Here is a 23,883-nt window from a genome sequence, read left to right on the forward strand (position 1 = left end):
CCACACTTTGCCAGCCACTGCCCTATACGATTAAGGGCACAGTGTCCAAGGCGGAGCTGTCCACATGGGGGTGACAGGGCCACAGATACAGGGGGCTGGAAAAGACCGGCAGGCAGGCACACGATCTGAACCCTTGGAGAAGTGGAGGACAGGGAGCCGAAGAGAAAGCACGGACAGCAGTTTGAAGAAGCAGTGGAAAGGAGAGACAGAGGGCATGGCCGTTGCCCCACGAGCCCAGAAGCCGTGTGAGTCTCCCACCCTCTAGAAGGGGGTGAAGTTGGGGAGGCGCAGGAGGGCTACCCCCCACCTTGCTTTGTGCCACCTCATCTCTTGGCACAGACTGAGCTCTCCTCTCTTCCTTGAGCCTCTCTCTCTTTTTCCTCAGGCTTCGCCCACGACTGAAGCGCAAGACCTGAAGGAGGCAAGAGGCATCGTTACAAACCCCCGGTGCGCAGCGTCAGCATGATGGACTCGTCCTCGGACCCGGTGCTCTGATCTAATGCAGCTTCCAGCCTGGTGGGAGAGACCCGGCATTCACGTCAACAAGCGCTTCCAGACGGTCTGCTAGGCTCCCGAGGTCCCGTGCCAGGCTCTCTAAGGACCCAGAGAGGAGGAGCCCCTTATCCTTGATTTCCAGGAGCTTCAGGTCTAGGATAAGGACAATGGCCACCATATAGGCGTATGCAGGCTGTGCACGGCTGAACTCCAGGGACCACCGCTCAGAGAGACTAGGACAGGCATGGCATCCCCCAGAGTGGTAGAACATGGCAGCCCCGGGCCAGGCACAGGCTCACTATCTTGGTACACAGGACCTGAACTAGATCGAGAGAAAATCTGATGGGCTAACTGTATTCAAGATATTGGGAGTTTGAGTCAAACATTGAGGTGCGTCTGTGAACCACGGTACCAACCACGGGACAGGAATCTCCTCCTCAGAAGGAAGCATTTGGTCTGCCCCTTCGAGTGCGGGAAGGTGGAACGGACACAGGCAGGTAGACATGGGGTCTGATAGCCTGATTCTGGAACCCAGCAGCAGCTGGCTGTAAAATCTTTGGGCAAGTTCTTTGCCCTCTCTGCATTCCCCAGTGTAAATATGGGGAGTTAATAGAATTAACCAAGACAAGCAGCTGGCTGGCACGCGCTGGACCGTCAGTCACTGTTAGGTGCCTTCTTCCTGCCCCGGTCCCTAGAGTACCTTGATTGACAGAGGAAGTTTAACAAGGGTACAGATCTTTGAGCTGGCAGAAACCTTTAGTCTCTGGCCCAGCTCCATACCCTTCCCCCAGCCCCTTGCTCCCAGTTCAAGAGGCACCCACCCCACTTTGACTAAGAAGTGCAAACACTTTTTCAAGGTCTTAAGATTTTTCTGCAGTAAAACAGTTGGTCTTCATATGTAAATAGTTCAGCATAGTTTTCAGCTCAATGTTCAACTTTGTGTTCATTAAATTCAAGTGACACTATTATGGGACAAAAAGAACCTCTACGGGCAGCAGGAGACACCTAAATGGAGAATTCTGGACAATATCTGCCTGTGACTGAACCAGATTTTTAAATTGTATTTTCATCCCCGAAGCCAACAGCTCTGAAAGTGACCTGGAACCCTGGGTCCACGAGGTTAAAATTCCCTTCATGATATTACCACAATGCCGGCCGCCCACTCTCTCACACTGAGTGTACAGCAGTGTTTACCAGAAGCTGCACACGATACGCCAATGGATCACATGCGGAAGTAAAGGAGGGCCCTCCCATCTTTTTAGGAAAACAGTATGGAGATTTGCAGAAATGAAAAATACTGCTATACTGCTACTTATTCTTCTCACACAACTTGTTTTGATAAAGTTATTTTTCAGAAAATCAACTTCCTTTTGTGGTAAGAGTTAAAAATGTTTATTATTTAAAAACACTTCGCAAGTTGAATTTCAAATATGGTAACTATTAACAGATATAAACACAGCTCTTTATGGGCCTCTAGAACATTAGGTGTCCCTAGACCAAAAGGTCTGAAAACCACTGTCCTAAGCCCTTTCTTCAGCTAAATTCAGACTCACTAGGAAGTCTAGTCTGATGCGAAGTGACTAGCGCCCATCGTTCATTCAGCTTATGGACTGCAGGAACAGAATACAGCCCAGCATCCACCCAAAATTCACTTTCAGAAGCATTTGTGAACTGTATCAATCTAAAATGAGAAGGGATACTCACAGGTCACCCAAATCACCAGAATAATTCCCTCCATAGACTGTGTTATTAGCCAGTGAAAATAACTGCATGGCTTACAGCCTTTCTCAGCGAACCATATCGTCTACCAAATGGAATGTCATCAATCTTTTCCAGTTCACAGAAATCAGGGTATATGGATCTTTAGAAAGTAACCTCGTAGGACTACCACTGAAATCCATGGTCAACTAAGGGGCCAAGGCAAGGAATTTCCTGTTTCACACAGAGGAAGGCTAGTGCTATCACCTCAGAACAGAAGAACAGCATGTGTGTAATTTTATGCAAATTCGAAAGTTCCTTTTCCGTGTTGAGAATAGAGTTTAACATAATCACGTAAAAAACTTCCGTAAAATGTCATCCTGTTTGCTATTCAAGTAGGTGTGAAAAAACTGAAGATTTTTTTCGTTTGTTTTTAATGGAAACACTAAAGGAGAATTACATAGGAAAAAGGTCCATGGTAAAGTTTTTTCTCTGTGAACTCAGATCCCTGAGATCTGGAAGACAAAAGGCAGGTAGAGTTAGAGGCCTGTAAGTCTGTGTGCCTTGGGGATACTCCACGCCACAAAGTTTGATGATCATCATACAGCTAAGAACAGAGGTGGCTGTCCGAACTGTCAAATGCTGAAATGCCATGTTACAGAGATGGATTCTGACCTTTATGATAGCATCCCTTACTTTCTGATCTATAAGAGACTAATATTTTTCTATCAGGATTCATGGATGTGATTCCATTGATGATTCATTTGCAAATAGTTGGAAAGAGGTAGAAACTTTTTCCAAAGGACCACCTAACTTGTTCCTGTCAGGGGCTCCAGAGACTTCCAGACACCACTGAGGACCCACTCCATGGGCAACAGGCTAACCAGTTTTCAAAAGGCAAAAATCTTCACTACTTCCAGAAACTGCTAATTATCTCAGGTAGGTTTTAAAAACGTAAATGAGGGGTGCCTGCGTGGCTCAGTCGTTAAGCATCTGCCTTCAGCTCGGGTCATGATCCCATGGTCCTGGGATCATGACCAGAATCAGGCTCCCTGCTCGGCGGGAAGCCTGCTTATCCCTCCCCCACTCCCCCTGCTTGGGTTCCCTCTCTTGCTGTCTGTCAAATAAATAAATAAAAATCTTAAAATTAAAAAAAAAAAAAAAGTAAATGAAATAAAGGCCACACAGACCTCTGGGCTGATGGGAGTCAGGTATGGCAGGGTCCTATCTAGAATCTTCCTCTAGCTCTCTGAGACTTTACCTGCTTACAGCATCAGGCATATTAAGGTTGAAAACGAATCTATTTTTGCTGTAATGTAACAGAGTACCTCTAATCGGGAAGTAAACCATTTCCTTAATATTGGACATTTAGGTCCAGATTATTGTAACAAAATATTGGACAGCAACAAAAAAAGCAAACTGGCTTCCATCATGATGAGTAATTATGTGAACTGCAGAACATTTTATTATAATTAGGATAAAGGGCAGGATACAAAAGGGTATATATATTGTAGGCACAATTATGAAAATTAGGTGTCTGAAAGGTAATATGAAGAAACAAAAAACTGTTATTTCAGGTTGCTAAAATAAGGAACAGCTTATACATTATTAAGTGCTAGATAATTTCAATCTCAACTCAAATGATATCAATTTTAAGTTAAATGATGCCCCAAATACCATTACATTCAATAAAAGGAAAGAACACCATTATATTTGACTGCCTCTATTGGACATTAATTGCTTTGTTTGCCTACAATGGATCCCTTTCTCCCACCTTTCTCTAGGAAACACCCCTTACAACCACAGTCAAATGGATACAGCTGTCTTTCTAACGTGCCCGTTCTACTTGTTCAGGACATTTGCCCCAAGCTCGTCAATCACGATCCTCTTCTGTATCATTTAAACCAGAACCTTTTCCCCAAGCACTTGGGGAGTTACAGTCCACAAAGCCAGTAAGGACTATGATCCAGCCACAGAGAAGAAAGGATGCCCATGTATGAAGACGAGCTGCTAAAACTTACGTCTCTGGTTCTGGTTTATCCTGGGGGCCCCCGAGGATTCCTACATTTTCCACTCCCTGACTGTGAACCTATCAATTTCCTACTTAAGGTAGTTTGAATTGGCTCTTACAGACGGTCACCAGAGAATCCCAACAATTTTGCAGCCCCACATCATCAATATAATGGAAAATCCAATAAACCCTACCTGGGGAGCTTTAGTGAGGAGAAGAGCAACTTCCGGATTATTGTGGTAGCGAGCAGTCTCCAGTGGAGTCTGGCCTGCCTAAGGAAAGGCACAGGGGAGGACAAGTGAGTAAAAGACACCAGTCCTGCCCACACCTAGCCCAGCGGGGACACTCAGCCACACCGCAAGCTCAACAAGATACAATCACACGTAAGACCTGGCCCTGCTCTTGAGGCCCACCGCGGTCAGCGGGGGAGCCAAGTCACACCCAAGGGCACAGTGAATAGCAGCACACAGCAGCAGCGGGTCAGTGCGGACCCTTGAGGAAGCAAAGCTCTGGAATGCCTGCCCACCAAGGAATCCTTCCTAGAAAAGAGAGGGAGTGTGAAAGACAAGGTCACGGTGGAAGCTTTCAGCTGAAGAAACACAAAGGACCATCACACGCAGCCGAGCAATGAGTTTTCCCTGGAGGACACTTGGAAGGACAGATGAGGCCCCAGCCAGTCTCAGGACCTGGATTGTAAAGAACAATTAGGAAGCTATGGCCATATGGCAGGCTCTAGGGAGATCAAGCCAAAAGGTTGATAACGGAGGGATTCAAAAGAAGGGAAAGACCTTGGGGGACAGATACGATGACGCACCACCCGATCAGGTGGGAGAGCTGTGAGGAAGGGTAAAGTGGGGACTGGCTACAGGAGAATTTTGCCAGCTCCAACACTCCCCAACTCTCCACACAACTGTCCGGTCCCCAGCCCCTCTGAGTCTGTGCTACTTCAGGAGGGCAGAGACCCCCGCTCAGCCTCAAGGAAGAAAGGGTGCCTGAGCCAGCACCTGCCACAGGGCCCAGGAGAGAGACGGAAGAGGGGAGGTGGGATATGGAGAGAAAGAGAGAGAGAAGGGGATTTTGGAGAAGAAAATTTTGAGGATGATTAATCTGACGGTCATGTGGCCACTTTTCTGAGAAACCGATCCATCTATAAGGCAGGAACTCCCTTTCCATAACATCCACTTGTCAGTTTACTCTGACACCCGTGACCTTACCTTTCCTGGCAAGATGTGCTCACTTGAGCTAAGAGTCTAAAGATAAGTCCTCGGGGCTGAACAGTTCATGAGCAAGGCTTCCCTCAAGTCCACCTCTGGGGTCCTCAGCTTTAGCAGAAACCCAGCTCTTACAGAGTAAGGCTGGGGAGCTTTGTGCCTTTTGCAGGCTAAGAATGGGTGAGGATAGGTGCCCTGCAGGAGGCGAGGTAGTAATGACACCCTCCATTCTGGAAAGGGGTGGAAATGATTTTCAGAAACACTGCTGCGACTTCACTTACATTATTAACAATGGTCCCATCTGCTCCAGCTTCCAGTAAGATCTTAACCACCTTCTTGTGATTTAGGGCAGCAGCAACATGAAGTGCTGTGTCTCCAGCCTGAAATTAATCAGAAGAAAGGCTGCTAAACTCCATCTGATAATGACTTCCAGCCCTCCGGTTTCTCATCCCATGGCCTGGTGGTAGCTTTTCAAATTAGGACTGGCCTTTGATAGGGGACCCTTAGTTCAAGGGTTATGTGGTTCTCTTTTAAGAGGTCTCTTTAAAATGACCTACATACAAAGATCACATTCCTCTCCGACAGAGGATACTAGAAATCACAGAATTGAGTACAGAGGGCAAAGTAATGTTGGGCTGGGATTGTTGAGAATGGCGAGACCTGAAGCCCTCACCAAGATAGGATAACGGGCACCCAGCCAGGGGCCAGCAGGCTAGCCATCACAGGGCTCTGAACCAGGTCCGTCTGCCCAGGCAGAGGACCCCTTCGTCTCTGGGTACTGGAACGAGCAGAAGCTGGGAGAAAGTGGCTACTTCTACAAGAGCTGGGTGGGGGGCGGGGGTGGAACCCCAGCCCCGCAGCACCTGTGGGAATGTAAAGAGCCCACTGGGATTCCCTTCACAGGCTCAGGGGGTTCTTCATTTGGGTGGAGTCACTAAAAAAATTCAGTGTTCACTTAAGACCAGCAGTTTTTAACCTCTTACCAAGTAGCCTATAATAAAGTTCATATTTTCTTCATACAGAAGATGGTCAGTCAACTACAGAAGGAGGCTATGGACAACGGCAGCTTCATGGGCCAGTCCCCAAGCAAAGGATATAAACAAATGAGGCAAATACAGATGTGAAGTAATCTGTTCTCTCCCACTGGGTGAGCAGGTCAAGTTCTGGACGATGGGTTTTCTTGGGCAGCATGGAAATCCACCTGCCCCATGGCCCTCAGCCCCCAGGAGTAGCCAGGGCAGTTGTGGTTCAGTGCTGAGTCACTTAGTTGTGGGTGCTGGGGTATGCTCTCCAGCAGGGGTTTCCAACCTTGGCTGCAAACTGGAGTCAGCTGGGAGCTTTGAGAACTACTGACACCCGGGTCCCACCCCCAGATGTTGATTGAATTGTTCTGAAGTGTGCATTGGGCATTGGGCATGGGGATTTCTCAAAGCTCTCAGGGGATTGAAACATCCTGCCAAAGTTGAGAAACACGGGTTCGTGGGGGCTGGCTAAGTGTCACCCGCCTGATGAGCTAGAAGCCGCTGGAAGCCTGGAGAATGACAGAATTAGGTATATTGCTGGGCCAGTGGTTCTCAATCCTGTCTCCACACTCAGGTCAAGGGCTCTCTAAAAAATCCCATTACCTGGATTCCGGTCTTTTAAACTGCTGTAGGATTCAGCAGTGGTATTTATAATTTCCCTGTTGATTCTTAATATGCAGTGGGAATCAGAAACCACTCTTAATGGGACACAGTTAATCTGAATAATGATCTGTTTTTAAAATTTCAGATATATGCACCCAAACTCAGAAAAGACAATGTTATCACTTAGGTATTAGTAAATATCAAGACATTTAACAAATTGAAGCTACTGTAAGTCATACACATTTCCATAGGACACTATAATAATCACAGCTTTATGGCAAACCCCCAGGATATGGCACAGATGCTGATCACATACCCGATTTTTCAGAGACCAGAGACTCCCTCAGCTCCAAGTGGCAGAGACACTGAGTTCCCTTGCTTATTAAGCCACATTCCTCTTTGTGTGTTTCCTTTGTAAAAGCATTACAAGCAAAACCTGCCCCAGGATCTTCAGAAAGTGTTTGATATGCAAATATGGAGATATGCACTGGAATGGGAAGAGCAGGCTCCCTCCATGAAGCCAGATAAACCAGGACCGGCAGGAACTCCATGCAACAGTCACGCCTCATCCCAGACTAGAGGCTCGCAGCAGCCTCTGACCCCGCTTGTGCTAACACACCTGCCAGCCTTGTGGGAAGGGGGCCCGGTAGCCGTGGGGAGGACACATGCACTGACCTGGTTCTTTTCATGGACAGAACAGAAAGCACTGAGGAGGAGCTTAATGATGGACAAGTGATTATAGCGTGCGGCAACGTGCAAACAGGTGTCGCCTGCCTGCGGACAGAAATCAAACTCTGAGCACAATCTGAGCAGTTACTGGGGGAAGGAAAAAAAAAAAGAAGAAAAGAAAAAAATGATTAAAAAACTGGCGGACTAGCATATGTTCAAGGTTATCAGCCTGAACAGGAAGCCTTCACTTTCCCGTGGACACTCCACCTTGAGACCCACAGCTTTGGCTGCCGTCGGCGGCTCCGAGGGCGTTCTGCTGCGCAGGCTCTGGGCTTTCAGGTTTCAGGTGCTGGATGCCCACTCCCCACGAGGCCTTCACCAGAGCCAAGGCAGGCTCTGCTTACCTAGCACTTAACAGGAACCCATTCACCACAGCCTCTCCCACAGCCCCACGCTCTGGAACACACGGAATTAAGACCAACAGCACTGCTTTGGAAACGAGCCCTCCTCCGTCACGGATTCCTCATGGCTCAAAGGACAGCATGGCAGGGAGAGCACTCAGATTTTAAGATCATGCATGTTCTAAAAAACATTCGAGCTGCGTCTCATTTGAGTAGGACCCCAATATCTCATATGGGGCAGTCTGGGGGAGCAGAGGAGGAGGCAATCACTGGCATAAAACAGGGCATTCAGAGAAAAACCTCAGGATCAGGATCTTCCGGCTAAACCACTTGCAGAGAGAACAAAACTGGAAGACAAAGTCAGGACACTCTGCGGTGTTTTCTTGATATTTTCATTCAAACTTTGTCTAGAGACAGTGGCCACTCAGCATAACCTTCCCTGGATTAAGAAGCGGCCAAGCTCAGAGCCCAGGTCCAGGGCATTCTGAGACTTTAGAGGAGTCTGCTTTCAAAGACGGAGACCTCAGGTAAGACCATTTTTTGAGAGGAACCCCAGTCAGAGTCTCTAGTCGAGGGATGAGGCCGGGGACTTGGAAAGGAAACACGGATGCTTGTGGAGGGACGGGGCATGCCCATGTGACCTCAATAGTCAGGAATCCTCTAAGAACTACTGACCCATCAGCTCTTCCCAAGGGCACGACGTCCCTAACTGATTTGTAGACGCAGGCCCTGGAGCATCAGAAGACCTTCCCTGGGCGGTACCATCTGACATTCGCTTACTGTACAACACTACGCGGGCAGATTTTCTGGACTCATTCGCCACCACACGCTAGGAGAAACACTGAAACAAACCCAGGCTGAGGAGCAGAGGGGAAAAGGATGGGAGAAAAGCAGTGTTTGAGTCTCGATTCCTCTTCTCCTGCCCCTGGCCGACCACTCAGGACGTAGCCAAAAAAACGAACTTTTTAGACCGTCCCCAAACACGTTTCACATTTTCATTTTCTAGGTGTTAATACTCAAGTATGCTTTTAAGGTTACTTTCCAAAGGGACACAAGAGAGCGCGAGAGAAGCCGGATTTGTTCACCCACATTATTTTTGAGGTCGGCACGGGACCCGCCCAGCAGGAGGACGCGTGTGCTCTGGGAGTGGCTGTTCTGGCAGGCCAGGTGCAGAGCGGTGTTTCCCGCCTTGGAGAGAGGCAAGAGACGGGAGGACATGTTAGCAACTCGCTTCTTGGCAGACCTGCACCAGGCAGGCTTCGCAGAAGGTTGACGGATACTTGCAAGGAAAAAAAAAAAAAAAGTCAATGCTCACATTCTCTGCTTCCTGATTGGTGACCCTGGCAGAGGGATTTCAGCCGCAAGAACAGTTAATATGGAATCCAGAAAGCCACAAGAGTCCCATCGGTCATAAAACCTTGGCTCTGCAACTTATTAGTTGAAAGTCACTGGTCAAGGCTCTTAATATGCTGTCCTGAATTCCTTACCTGCAAAATGGAGTGTGACCCCTACATCCTGAGGCCGTGAGGATTAATCAGGAGTACCCAGGAGAGTGTTTACTTAATGGCAAAATGCTGTGCCCACATGCTGCATTGCACTCATTTTGGAGAGGACCACAGCCTTCCCGCCCAACATGGATAACAGCTGTGGCTACCATACTCCACCAATGGAGTAAAAGCAACAGAGGCCATGTCCTGTGGGGGCACCTAATGGAGATTAACTTGTATGCCTTTTGCAAACTGTCCGTTCTTGCATTTTCCTTGAAATGTCAAAATTGGAACTATGATCAAGGTACCCACGCAGCAGGAAACACGATTACATCCACCACTTACCATACAGATGGAGACCCTCGTGCTTTTTGGGCTCCACCAGCAATATGCCATTTCACAGGGACAACCAAGCATCAGAATAATGTCTAGAGCAATCTTACAGAAAGAATTCATGACACAAACAGAATTTTAAAACCGTGCAAACAGTGCCTGCAAGGCTGCTGATAAAAGTGACAAGAAATGCGGACAGCGTAAGAAGAGATTCGGTGTTCGTCTGACAGAGCCTGGGAGCATGCGGGGGGTGGAGTATACAAGCTCAGTGACTGCTGGGCTGAGCTACAAAGTGGGGTCAGGACTGCGACTATATGGGCTCGGAGCTGTTCACTGCCTGCTTACAGCCCTTCCTCGCCCCGGAGCTGCGTCCCACGGCACTGTCTGCCCAGACTCCGACAACGTTCTATTCCTCAACTTCTTGAAAATAATGAGTTTTATTTTTAAAAGCAAAACGAAACACAACACACAGAGAAAAACCGTATGTTGCTGGTTCACTTACCTCCCCTCTCATACCCTTAGCTCTAAGTAGCCCGGGTAGAATCTTCCTTGTTCACTGCTCCCTCCAAGGAGCCTGAAGGTTACAAGCCTGAGGGCTTAGCGAGCACCGTGGTTATCAACCTTCTACTGCACCAGAGTCACCTGGGGGAGCTGCTAAGACTAAGGGTGCTCAGCTGCAACCCTTCTAGGGACTCTGATTTACTTGGCGTGGGGGTGGAGTCTGGGCAGGTCAGGTGTCAGCACCTGAAGTCCTCAACTCTGGAAACCCCTTGGCCCAGGGAAAAGTGGGACAGCCTGTCACTCTATGCCCGGTTACCAGATGAGTTTGCTCCCTCCCCCCATGGTTTTTGTTTAAAGTTTTCCAGGAGATTTTAAAGCACAGACAGGTAGGGAGCCACTGCTAGCTTCGCTCTCAAGAACAAAGGATCAGCCCACATTTTAGACACTCCATTCCCAGTGCAAGGGCTCGGCGCCTGGCTTGGTGTAATTCTTACAGCACTGGCAGTAGGTTGTCTCAAAGGTGTTGGCTTCGTGGCAGTTACTTAATGTGTTGAAATAAAAGGAATCTGATGGTTCTAGAACCATACACTAAGCTTTGCTTTGCTAATAAAATATCAATTACGCTGAAAAACATTTGGATTGAGAAAATTAAAAACCACAGGTGAGAACACAAATGATGGTATATTCATGCACTGGACTATTACTGGGTGATAAATGGAATGAACTAGTCTCACATGTAACATGGAGGACGCTCAAACACGTGAGGGGAAGACGTCAGGCATGAAATGTTGCATACTCTACGATTCCTTTATATGATGTTCTGGGAAAGACTAAGCAGGTCGGTGATTGCCAGGAACTGGGAGCGGTGGGTGGGTGGGAGATTGCCACCCAGGGACATAAAGGAAGTCTTTGGGGTGATGGAAACATTCTACATCTTGATTGTGGAGGTGATTACACAACTGTGTACATTTGTCAAAACTCATACAATATACCTAAGAGGCTGAAATTTATTGTGTATGGATTGTACTTTGGGAGCTGACATTTAGAAAATGTGACCTAAGTGGAAATATACATGCAGCAGGCGTTTTTCCGTCCCGAGTAATGAGTACTTATTTCCCAGACTGGGGCTGATATACTCCCTGAGTAAGTTCTTACACAACAGAATGTTCTTACACAACAGAGGATCATTCAACCTTAAAGAAAGAAAGAAATTCTATCATTTGGGACATGTATGAACCCAGAGCACATTATGTGAAATGAAATAAGCCAGACAGAGAAGTAAATACGGTAAGTATCACTTACATGTAGAGGGTGGGGGCAAACAGGGAAACACTGGGAGAAGGGTATAAAGTTTCAGTTATAAGATGGGTATCCTCTAACATACAGCACAGTGGCTGTGGTTGATAAATTGTATATGAAGAATAGAACTAAAATGTTTACATCAAAACTTTTTAGAACCGTAAACATGAGATGATGGGAGTGTTCATTAACCTGATGGGGGTAATCTTGTATAACATACACATATATCAAGTCATCACTTTGTACATTTTAAATACCTTACAATTTTGTCAGTCATTTATACCTCAGTAAAGCAGAGGAAAGGACCTTTTTAGAGGCTTTGCCAGAGGATGTGGCTGGTGCAGAATGTAGAAGTCTTACTCTGGGATAGCACCTACCTTTGCTTGTGACGGTCTCTGCTGTTCTATCTAGAGAGATCTTGTGGTTTTCTGCAATACCTTTGGGGCCCCATACAGGACAGGAGGCAGTGTAGTGACTCAGAGGGACTCAGGCTAGTTTATGGACCTAACTGTGTCATGAACAAGTCATGTGTCTTCGTTGACACTACTGGCTCCCAGCTCAGGCTTCGCTATCATTAACTGGGAACCACTTGCTTCTCAGAGTTCCAGGATCTACGACACAACATGGGTCTGCCTACAACTCCTGTTCCAGACAATATACCACTTTGAAGAAATGAAGCAGCCACCAGTCTCCCAGGCAGTGGCTCAGGCATGATCGGAGATCTTACGATGCATGGACTGCTTCTTTTCCTCATGCTTTTGTCCCATGAGGGAACTATGAGAAACATTTAACCAGTAGACGACAGCGCAAAGCTGTGTGGAGTGCCAAGGGAGCTCTGTGGGAAATAGCCTGATGGGTCTTCGGGGAGGGAGAGGCCACTGCCCTGGGAGCCCAGGTTGCAGGTTTATAGGTGGCCATGAGGAGCAGGCTTTCCCCAAGAGAGCAAGTGGTTGGGGGTAACACGGTGAGCCCACTCTGATATCACACGAGGCACATACTGGGAAGAGGCTGCCGACAGGCTGAGGTCCCTCCAGGGAGGCCCGAGACCTCGTCAGGTGGGGGGGCTTTACTGGAAATTTTCTGAGCGGAGGAGGAGCAGGATGAAGAAGGGACTAGGCAAAGTGGCCAGTCTGCTGTAAGGCTTCTGCAGCAATCCAGACATGCCTTCATTACTAATGAGCACAGAAGGAGGGGGATGAGACATGATAAGCAACTGTCTCCACGGGGAGGGGCTGCTTGCCCAACCCGGATAAACCAACCGGAAAGCGGCGAGAGCCTGGAGAATTCGGAGGAAGACTCTTGCTCACCATGGAGATTAGGTTTCATTTCCCCTGCACCCTCGAACTCCTGCTTCGCTATGAGGAGGCTCACTCGGGGAGGACAGCCCTCGCCGTCCTCACTTGTGAAAGGAGCCTTCTAGCACCTGCTGGGCCTCACCTTGTTTTTGGCAAGCACGTTGGCTCCTGCTTTAACGAGCAGTTTGGCTGACTGGCTAAAACCGTGCCAGGATGCTTCGTGTAAGGCCGTATTCCCGTCCTGAGGAACACAGATGGAGACAAAAAGCACATTACCCGAGACCTAATTCATCTCATTAGAATCGATACATCATAGTGTATTTCTAGGGCACACCACAGCTCCTTTCTCAAATGGGGCTTCTCATCGGAATCAGAGCCCAGAAAATGATTTTACTGGCTAGTTTCTCCACTCTCCCAGAAATGGTACATAACAAGTACCATTTTTTTTTTTTAAATTAAAAAAAATGGGGGGGGGCAGAGGGAGAGGGGGAGAGAGAATTTTAAGCAGGCTCCACCCCCAGCATGGAGCCCAACTCAGGCTCGATCCCATGACCCTGAGATCATGACCTGGGCTGAAATCATGTCGGATGCTTAAACGGCTGAGCCGCCCAGGCGCCCCAGCAAGTACCATTTTAGATGATGTACAGTAGATGCCTTAAGACATTAGGGCTTCCATCTCTCTGGGAACCCTGGTTGAGAAAGGCTCATCCATGGGATACATTTAACAGAAACATGACGTTCATTCCTTCCCACCTCCATTACCCCTTGCTCCTGGCCTCAGAGAGGACTCTGCAAAGATCAGGCAAGTGAGGAGTCCAGCGTCATAAGCTGTCGGGCCCAGAAACAGGATAGACAGATTCTTCTCTTTTTCTTCCCCCAAATTTAATCTCACCCAGTTTAATCCAAACTCTCAGGGACCGAAACAAATAAGCAGACCCTGAGACAATGGTGACTTGTAAATAAGATAAACAAGTGTTCTCCATATGTGGCTTTTTAAATAAAAGTCAACCAATTAACGCACACAGCTGGTATTTGCTTAACTTCCTCTAATAGAAATATTAAGCGAAGTGAAGTGAGTGGGGTAGGGCTGAGAGGGCTGGGGTTACAGGGAGGGAGAAGCATGCAGGAGAGGTGGAGGTGGGCTGGGGGCAGGCGAGTGCACTGTCCAGTCACATCCAGCCTCTGGCTTTGGCTTCTCTTTGTCCACACCACGAGACTGGCTGAATGGCACCGATACCCACAAGGAGAAGGCTAGGTAGGGTCTCAAAGGCCTGGGAGCGGGGTGGTGCTGGGGATGGTAGTGGCCATGTGTGGGCTGACCCGGGGACCAACTGAACACAGCAGGAAGCAGAAGGAAAAGTGACTGGATGGGGACACTGGTGAGGGGGTTTCTGGTGTGATGATAATGATCTGTTTCTTGATCTGGTTGCTCACAAAGGGATGCTCAGTTAGTGAAAACTCATTGAATTGCACACTTATAATTTGCATATTTTTCTGTATATGTAGGACACTTTGTTAAAAAGTTGTCTAAAAAAGTAAATACAGGCTGAACTGCACTTAATTACGAAGTTCCCGGTTTTAAGATTAACGATTTAAAAGCAATGATTAATATAAAATATATCATTGGGATTTCTTAAAGAATTGATTTTGTTAATTTTTTTCCTTCCAATATATTTCAAATTAATTCTAACATATATATATATATATATATATATTTTTTTTTTTTTTAAAGGAGGGTAAGCAAGTTAATTTGAGAACAGGGCACATGCCTTCCCCCCAACGAGGCCTCCACAGGTCATTATTTCTAGACTTTTTTCTTTGCCATTTATATATGTGGTTGCCCATTGCTGCCACAGAACAGGGGGAAGGAATTAAAAAATATGATTTGTTGGGATATGAGATACTCTTTCAAAAGAAAGTTGGGCTGATTTATCATGTTAAAGCATGAGTGAGAAGACTTAGGAAGGATAACATCTCGAACAGTCACAAGTTCCCAAAGCAGGGTCCTCAGGCAGCCATGTCCCATGTCACCTTGTCTTGGCGGTCCAGAGCACAGCCTTCCTGGATGAGCGCCGCGATGACGTCAGTGTTCCCCACCACTGTAGCCCGGTGCAAGGCAGTCTGATCCCCCTGCAGAGGGACGTGGAGGCAGGAACAGCAGTCAGCTCTCCCAGCCCTGCCCTGCAGCACTCCCTGTGCTACTCTGACATAAGCACATCTCCTGTCCTCCATTAGAGCAGACCAGCCACCATGCCAGGCAGAGCTCTTCTGCTCGCAAGCTCAGTGGGGAACTTCAAACCAACCACAGAACGGCTTCAGAGCTGACCTCAGAATGAGGGTCAGGCACTCACCTGCCACCCCAAGGAATGGCAGAGTTCAGAGATATGACTGTCAGGTCTGTGAAAAGTGGGCCTGAGAGCCAGACTGTGTGTGCCGTGCAATTAAGCCAGCAATCTTTACTCCCTACTGAGTCCTCTAGTTGCCTGCTCTCTTTCAGAGGCATCATTACCCAGCTGTGTCAGCGAGCAACACTCAAGACTTGATGAAGGGCGCGTATTTGTTGATCGACTTATATGGGCTGAGGGCAATGCAGCGGTTTATGCCACGTCGTCTGAGGACTCCAGGGGCTATCAGCTATCACTGCATACGTCTGTGCGGCCTATTCTGATATGTCATGACAGCATCCTCACTGATTCATGCTGCCTTTTCTTTAGGATCAGATGCCGGGGATTGCTGACCTTCTCTTTCTGCATCAGGGCGCCAAAGGGAACTTGACCCTTTCCCTAAGTGCATTTGAGAGAAAGTCAGATGGTCCAGATAAGAGAGAGTTCCGAAGTCTGTAAGAGCACATCTCATCTCTGACACGTACTCGGGAAATCAAGTCGAGACAGATTAAGTCTAGCCTGGGGTCCAAACTGGAATGGGGAGGTAAGTGAACAGTGTGGAAAACTTCTGGGAGGGAGGAAGGGGTGCAGGCAAGGGGGACAGGAGATGTGAATCTTGCACAGTCTTGGGAGATACCTGGCACTTCACTGGGCCTCTGTTTCTTAACCTGTACCTGTAAAAGGAGGGTGGATGATCCCCCAGGTCTGTCCCTTCCCTTCTTGGGTTCTAGGATTTGGCTGCTAAGATTTCTGCATAAAACGTTCTGGTGGAGCACCAGAGGGGCAAAGGACATGCCCGGGGGCGTCCCTCATCTTCAGGCCAAGAGAGGAAAGAGACACTATTATAAGACAAAAAATATGGAGCTTTTTTAAAGAGGGTTGCACTGATAACTATGAATCGCCTTAATGAAGCACTGATTCTACTTACTGAACACCTTGGAATCTAGAACAAACAGAAATGCACATTAAAGTCACTTGACCCAAACAGAAATCCTGGAGGTGGATGGTCCTAACGGTTGTACAACAGTGCGAACGTGCTTAACGCCACTGAACTGTACAGTTAAAAATGGTTAAAATGGTAAATTTTATGTTGCATGCGTTTTACCACAATAAAAAGCGCTTAATGCTATTTAAAACTCATGTTCACTTTCTTAAAATTAAAAAAAAAATCTCCCTTTAAAAATCCATGAGGGGAAGTGATTTTTATTTTTCTCCCTTATAGTTTTAAATAGTTTCCTACTTTTTATACTTAACAAATACAATTTTAGCCACAGGAAAAACTGCTATTTATTGGAAGTCTATGTTGTAACAGTACACCGATAATGGGACTGTCCGTGTCTCGGACTCTTTTCTCACTGTTCATGTGTAGAATGTAAGGGATTTCCACAGTGATGGGAGCACATCCAGCTCCAGTATTATGATTGTCCACTGCCCACAGCATGACTATCATGAACCCTCCCCCTGGGCATCCTAAACCATTATTCCCATTACACATTAGGTTTAGACTGGGTTTTCTTCTTGTCCACCTTCCCAGAGACCCCTTACTCAAAGAGAACCCTTTCTGTGCACCTGCAGTCACAAGAACGTGGCTCCTGGTGGGTGGGTGCAGGAGGCACATCAAGCCATTACACACTCACTTCAAACATTCTAGGAAGTGTTTCCAGAGGCCACGAACTATGTCCAACCAAGTCAACCTATGAGAAACTGCCCAAGTCTTAACTTGACAGACAAAGATCACAAGCAGGCAGAGAGGCAGGCAGAGAAAGCAGGAAGCAGGCTCCCTGCGGAGCAGAGAGCCCGACGTAGGGCTCGATCCCAGGACCCTGGGATCATGACCTGAGCCGAAGGCAGCGGCTCTAACCCACTGAGCCACCCAGGCGCCCCTGCCCAAGTCTTTTTTTTTTTTTAAAGATTTATTTATTTATTTGACAGAGAGATCACAGTAGACAGAGGGAGGCAGAGAGAGAGAGAGGGAAGCAGGCTCCCCGCCGAGCAGAGAGCCCGATGTGGGACTCGATCCCAGGACCCTGAGATCATGACCTGAGCCGAAGGCAGCGGCTTAACCCACTGAGCCACCCAGGCGCCCCCCCAAGTCTTAACTTTAAAAAATTTTGGAAGAATTTCCAAGACTGCCATTTCCCCATCAGAATAGTGACAGGTTTTCCCAAAATGGGCCTCAAGTGCAACTTATGACCTGAGGAGAAAGATGGTGCTCTGGTCTCGGCAAGAAGGGGAGACTGCAGCCCACCCTCTAGGGGTAAACACTGATGGGGCCTTTTAAAATTCCCACAGACTGCGGGCACTCGAATCTGCACTCTTTGCACTGATGAGAACAACCCTGTCATAGAACAGAACTTAACCATTCAATCTGTGTTGTGCACAAAGCCCAGAACTCATGGGTCGTGTCGGCTACTCTTCGGTCCGAGCCAGTGCGTGAGGGGCCTCGGCTGGTTGGGGCACAGTCTAGCCTAAACCTTGCTGCAGGTCAAGTGCTTTATCCTGTTTCACAAGCTGCCCCTCAATCACGAGTTTAAGCAGCTTTGGAGCCAGAACATCACTATTATTTATTACTTGCTCTCAGCAGGAATCTTCCATTTTTGCTTCCCTGGAGAGGTCTTTCCTTTGTGAAACTCTAGCTCAACAAAAGAAGCCAAATCTAACTTTTGGTTTAGCCTTCAAAAGTAAATTTCCAGATGGATTATCAAGACTCAAGGAGATCTAAGGACTTGGGTGAGGCTGCCGTGAGGACACTAACTGTCCTAAGCCACTGGCACAGGTGTCTCTCCCAGAGACCCTTTAGGGGCACTGCCTGTCTCCAGTCCACCGCTTCCCCTCCGTCTTCACTGCCTCAGAGACCTTACTCCGAGCCCAGGGCCTGGCCTCATCAGTTGGATAAAAACTGTGGAGAAGGCCAACGTCAGCCTTTCCCCACCGAAAATGGCTGTCCTTCAGCCACGCCGTTAGCTTTGCAAACACTGGATGGGACGGTTCTGGAGGACTGAGGAAGGAACTTTCTCTGTCTTATAAACACCAGCTACTCCAAAGTTACGAGGATGAGAGCTGAAAGCCACTCAGAGAGATAGGAAACCTATAAGCAAAGAGCCACGCTGGGCTATCTATCTCAGGGCTGCTCTTCCCCAGAACACACAACCCAGTTGAGCGCCTGAGACTCTCAACTGAAACAGGGCCAGTTACCTGGGAATCAACTTTCCTCCTATAAAATTTACTGTGGAAGTATTTCCTCTTTGAAACAGGAAACAGAAAACCACCAAGCGTGTCCTTAATACACGCTTATTAGCAGACCCAGGCAGCAACTTTGACATAATTTTTATTTCTGTATTATCTAAATACACCATGAAATTCTGAAACTTTGAAAAAAAAATGCTGGAAAAAGTATGACACACTTAACAGCACTCAATAGTTATTTGTTCAGTAAATATTTATTGACCTTCCACTACACTCCAAGTGGCATCTAATTCTCATTTTATTGATAAAAAAAATTAAAAAAGCAAAAAAACTATGGCTCAGTGCTGTTCAGTGCCTACCCAAGGATAACCAGCTAATTCGGGATAGCATGGTTAGGCCGGAATTCAAATTGTCAAGGCTCTTTGCACTCAACTCCAAGCTATTTCTGCCCCATGAAGTCAATGAACATCAGTGCAGGCCTTAAAAAAGATCAGCTGCCTCTTGATGGCATCCCCTGGCTGAGTGCCTAGCACAAGGCCACGGCCACTCCAGGCGCCCAAGAAGTATCTGTTCAATGATTAACTACAAGGAAGCAGAAGGAAAAACACTGCAGCTGGAAACTCAGAGAGCCGGCCACCTTGCAGTTCGGCACTTCAGTCTGGAACATGCTGACCCGTTTGCAAAGTGTGTGAACTGCCAGCCCTCAATGTTTCTAACTTCAGTGTTGCTCACTTATGGAACTGAAAGGATTTGGAACCTCTGAGGCTACATCTTTGTTGTGAAATACTTTTAGTTCTCTCTCCTACGTGGTGTAAGAGAACGGGCACAATGCACACAGATGCTGAAGCTAAGCTCATGGAAGAAACCTGAGTCCCACTAAGACGGAACATGTCCCTCTTCAGGATGGATCCCCCCCGGTGGCACAGATGGACATGTCGCCAGGAAGCCCAGAACGGTGCAGGTGTGCAAAGCAAGTTGCTGACCTCTTTTTCTCTCTCTGATCTTCTAGGGTTCTTCCTAGCCTTTCTTCTCTGGTTTTTCTTATTTTTTTCTTCCTTCGTGGCTTTTATCTTGGCCCCAGGGTCCTGGACTATTTCTGAGGCGGGGGCCGTGTGGTTGCTCATTGACCAATCAGAGATGGCATTAGCACTCCAATGTGAGTTGACAGGATTGGCCGGAAGCAAGAGGGAATTTTCTCCTGGAGTTGCATATTCTAAAGAACTGGTTTCCACAGGTGGAAATTCATAATAATCCCATTCCAGGCCACTGGAGGTCATTCTTCAACTAATTCTCTGTCCTTACCATGACATAAGGAATGTATCTGTAGAATATGAAGTTAGGAGTAAATTCCTCACAACATTAACATTCTCTATTTCTATCCATCATCAAGGCAGGTAACTTCTGAACTGATTTTTTCCAAAAATTAAGGTCCCACCTTCTTTAAAAAAACACCCATAGTTTTTGTCTGCAAATTCGTGCATGAATGTTAAAGCTGATCACCAATAGGCACAGTAAATATGAAGAGAGCCATGAACAATATCCCGGCAAATGCATTGCTTCAGAGATCCACGCTACCTTCTCCTTTCTCAACCATTTTTACACTGTTTTGTTGCTGTGTTTTTGTTTTGTTTTGTCTTGATTTAAGTTATCAGGGAGAAGCAATGTACACATTGTCTGATTAGGGCAAGGAAAAGATGCAAAAAAAGGCATTAATCCAATAAATGAAATGAAGGCGTTCCTGTCTAAAGGTAGCGCTGCATTACCTTCGGCTGCCATGTCTCCCCTCCTTGGCTACCTTGTGAAAACTCCTACTTTACTTCCTACCTTGCCCGATATAAACACCCCAGCCTGACAGAAACTTCTAGGAAGTTAGCATGGCTTTCGCTGCATGAGAACACAGTGATTCTCCGAGCACAAGACCTGAAGCAGGACTTAGTTAGGAATGGGTTAGCACCCTGGTGTGGTAGCCCAGCCAGCATGGCCAGTGATGACTTTAATTACGCAAAGAGAAGATGTGATGCATCCAAACAGGTCTGCACCAGCAACCCCATGTTCTGCCTTTTCTGTGGTCAGAATCTCTTCTCTCTCCTTGTATGTTCATTCCTGTCATTTAAGGAGATGATATATAATCAGGAATGTTATGATGGTTACAGTGTGGGGAAAAAAGTATTATGACTCAAGATGGAAATCAATAGCCAAAAGCTAAATCAGCATCTTTTGAAAGTAACATTTTTGATGACCCAATAGGTTCCAAATATAACCAGAGATTTATGAATAATACCGGACAGCCTTCTGCCTGTACATAAAACAATGACATTTAGTTATTGCTTTACAAATGCTGTCTGTCCCATTTGTGTGTCTGCCAAGTTTTAGAACATAACACAGACAACTAAAGAAAATTAGAAGCACTTTAGTAACCTATACCCTAGCACACCTGAGGGCCTGAAATTTGATTAACACTCTGTAACCACAGTTATTAAAGGTGAATCAAGAAGAGATTATGATAAGTGAAAATTCTGTACGATTTTGTGTTCCTCACAAAACTTATTTCTTAGAGTCTTACCACACCAATTAGAGTCGAAATTACAGAGTTTCTGAAAATAGCTTCCAATCACATTATCATAGCATTTTTTCCTAATAGTTCATAGGAGGACAATTTACATAATCTTATCTATACCCTCCTCTTAGAGAACTTACTTCCTCAAAAGATCCAAGGCAACCCTGTGCACTATGTGACATCACCCTAGCCACTGATGATTGACTCAGAAATGGATACTTGACTCTAAAAGAGTCAGTCAGAGTCTTTCTCTAGATAATCTGAATGAAGAGACTCAGAGACTGAGTCTTAATAAAGGCATGGCGCTAAGGGGAACTCTTTCAAGAGGCTTGCTTTTTCTTGGATTCAATGATATCAGTTATTTTTTCTTTTGAACAGGTCCTCTTTACACTAAGAGAAATCAAGGTGAGAAGAGGAAAATATTAAGTTTTTAGGGCCTACTTTTTTTCTAATGGTAAGCTTGGTCAATGACATATTTCCAATAGGCCTTGCCTGCACTCACTCAGGTGTGTGTGCATGTGCATGCACGTGTGTGTGTGTGGGGGGGTATGTATGCTCCTTCATACTGACAGAGGATAAAGCAAAATGCCCTTTGAGGTTCTACACTTGGATGATACTAGATAGGACATGAACCATGATGGGAAAACCACCCCACCCTTACAAACTCTAGCTTGCTACCTAGAATGGATCCCAGGTCTTCAAGGGGAAGTTCTTCCCACCAAGGGGACCAAGAAGTGCTAGGAGTGCATCTTCTACCCTCCTGACTTATCGCAGGTTATACTCACATCATCCTGGACATCGAGGTCACAGCCAGCCTTCAGCAAGATCTGGACCACAGAAAGATGGCCCTTATTGGCAGCAAGATGAAGGGGGGTCCGGCCATGCTGTTAACGCAAAGCAAACACTGATTTCAGAATAGGCCATCAAAACCACTGCCCTGGGGACATCTGGGTGGCTGTTGGTTGAGCTCCTCTGACTCTTGTGTCGGCTCAGATCATGATCTCGGGGTTGTGGGACTGGGCCCTGCGTCACGCTCTGTGCTCAGCATGGAGTCTGCTTGAGATTCTCTCTTTCTCTCTGCCCCTCCCCCTGCTCACACAGATGTGTACTCTCTCTCTAAACAAATAAATAAATCTTTTTAAAAAATGACCACTGCTCCAGAGGGGATGGGGGCCTAGAGCAAGGTTTACATAGTGGCAGTCCCCACCCCCTTCAGTCTGATAGGTGATCCTTATATATTTACCGAAAACTCAAATTTTTAAAAAATTTTTAAGGATTTTATTTATTTATTTGTCAGACAGAAAGAGAAAGAGAGAGTGCATAAGCAGGGGGAGCATCAAAGGCAGAGGGAGAAGCAGGCTCCCCATTGAGCAAGGAGCCTAATGCAGGACTCAATCCAAAGACCCTGGGATCATGACCAGAGCCCAAGGCAGACGCTTAACCGACTGAGCCACCCAGGTGTCCCTTTACCCAGAATTCAAGTTTGTCTCAGTTAACTTTTGTTATTGGCATTGTGATAAATGAATAAAATATGCTAAAAATGTGAAGATTTCCTTCAGTGCATAATTTCTACTCCCCACTCAACAAACAATTAGGAATATGAGGGGTTTCATGTTTTCTCTTATTTTCTCCTTGGTGCTAATACTCAAGCGTGATGAGGTCATCACAATGAATTGGATGGGGCAAAAAAGATGGGAGAGCAGTAAGTCAAGCTAATCAGCCCCAGAAAAATCTGGTTAGTAATTATTAGAAATTGAAACTATTGGCCAAACTGTTTTGAATAGATTCTCCCTTTTTAATTTAATTAATATATTTATTTATCTATGCATTTCTTTATTGATGCTCCCTTTTTAAGACAAATTTTAAAATTACAACATATTTCAGCTATTCAAAAATATGAATAATATTTTAAATGTACATACCCACAAATCACTTAAAAAAAGAAACCATAGATGTTCCTTGTGAACCCCTCCCAGATTTCATCTCCCTCCGGCTCCAGAGGTAACCATTCTTAAATTTGGTACTCTCCATTCCTTTACCATTCATTATATTTTACTACACATTTTTGCCATAAATAATAACGTGGTTTTACTTATTTTAGAACTGTACAGAAATAGTATTAAACTTTTTTATCATTTGGCAGTTTTCTTGTCCAATGTTATATATTTTAGATTTTTTTTCATATTGTCACATGGAGTCCCGGTTCATTTATTCATTATTCACCTACTCTCTACTGATGGGCATCAAGGTTCTTTTCAGTGGTTTGCAGAACACCTTTGTGTGCACATGTCTCTGTGCCTCTGAGGAGGCTTCTTAGCCCTGTTGTTGGGTCACAGAGATGACTGTCCTGCAACAGCCCTAACATGCAGGCTCCTGAGGTATGACACAGGGGGTGACACCCAGAATAACTCACTTCAGTGTAAATCAACTATGCAGAGAACTGACCTTGCCAAACTCCAAAGTCCTCAAATTCTTAAGGAGACATTATGTTCCCTTTGCTTTCTCCCTCACATTCACTGTGAAGAAATGTTCTCCCTCCTGCTTCAAAAATCATTTAGCCACGGCTCCCACCCATGTTGAAACACACCCTGCGCATCTCATATGGGTCTCTTAAGACGGGGATAATAGTCTCTTACCACCTTCCAATACCTCGATAAAACTTTCCAAAGAACTTTATTGATATTCTAGCAGGATAAACCCATTAATGATCTCCATAAAGTGTTAGTTTGCC

General features: G+C 46.3%; 1 protein-coding gene across 1 annotated transcript in view; it reads right to left on the reverse strand.

The window, feature by feature from the left end:
- The window catches only part of ANKRD6 (ankyrin repeat domain 6), a gene marked incomplete at its 5' end in the record, with an annotated part of 62,690 nt that overhangs the window by 12,857 nt on the left and 25,950 nt on the right, over positions 1-23,883 (reverse strand). Inside the window, 8 exons of the mRNA XM_080805470.1 lie at positions 308-412; positions 4,399-4,476; positions 5,697-5,795; positions 7,716-7,814; positions 9,200-9,298; positions 13,168-13,266; positions 15,057-15,155; positions 21,938-22,036. Coding sequence (XP_080661596.1) covers positions 308-412; positions 4,399-4,476; positions 5,697-5,795; positions 7,716-7,814; positions 9,200-9,298; positions 13,168-13,266; positions 15,057-15,155; positions 21,938-22,036 — 777 coding nt within the window. The remainder of the gene's footprint in view (positions 1-307; positions 413-4,398; positions 4,477-5,696; positions 5,796-7,715; positions 7,815-9,199; positions 9,299-13,167; positions 13,267-15,056; positions 15,156-21,937; positions 22,037-23,883) is intronic.

The sequence above is a fragment of the Martes martes genome, assembly GCF_963455335.1.
Source record: "Martes martes genome assembly, chromosome: 6".
Lineage (NCBI taxonomy): Eukaryota > Metazoa > Chordata > Mammalia > Carnivora > Mustelidae > Martes > Martes martes.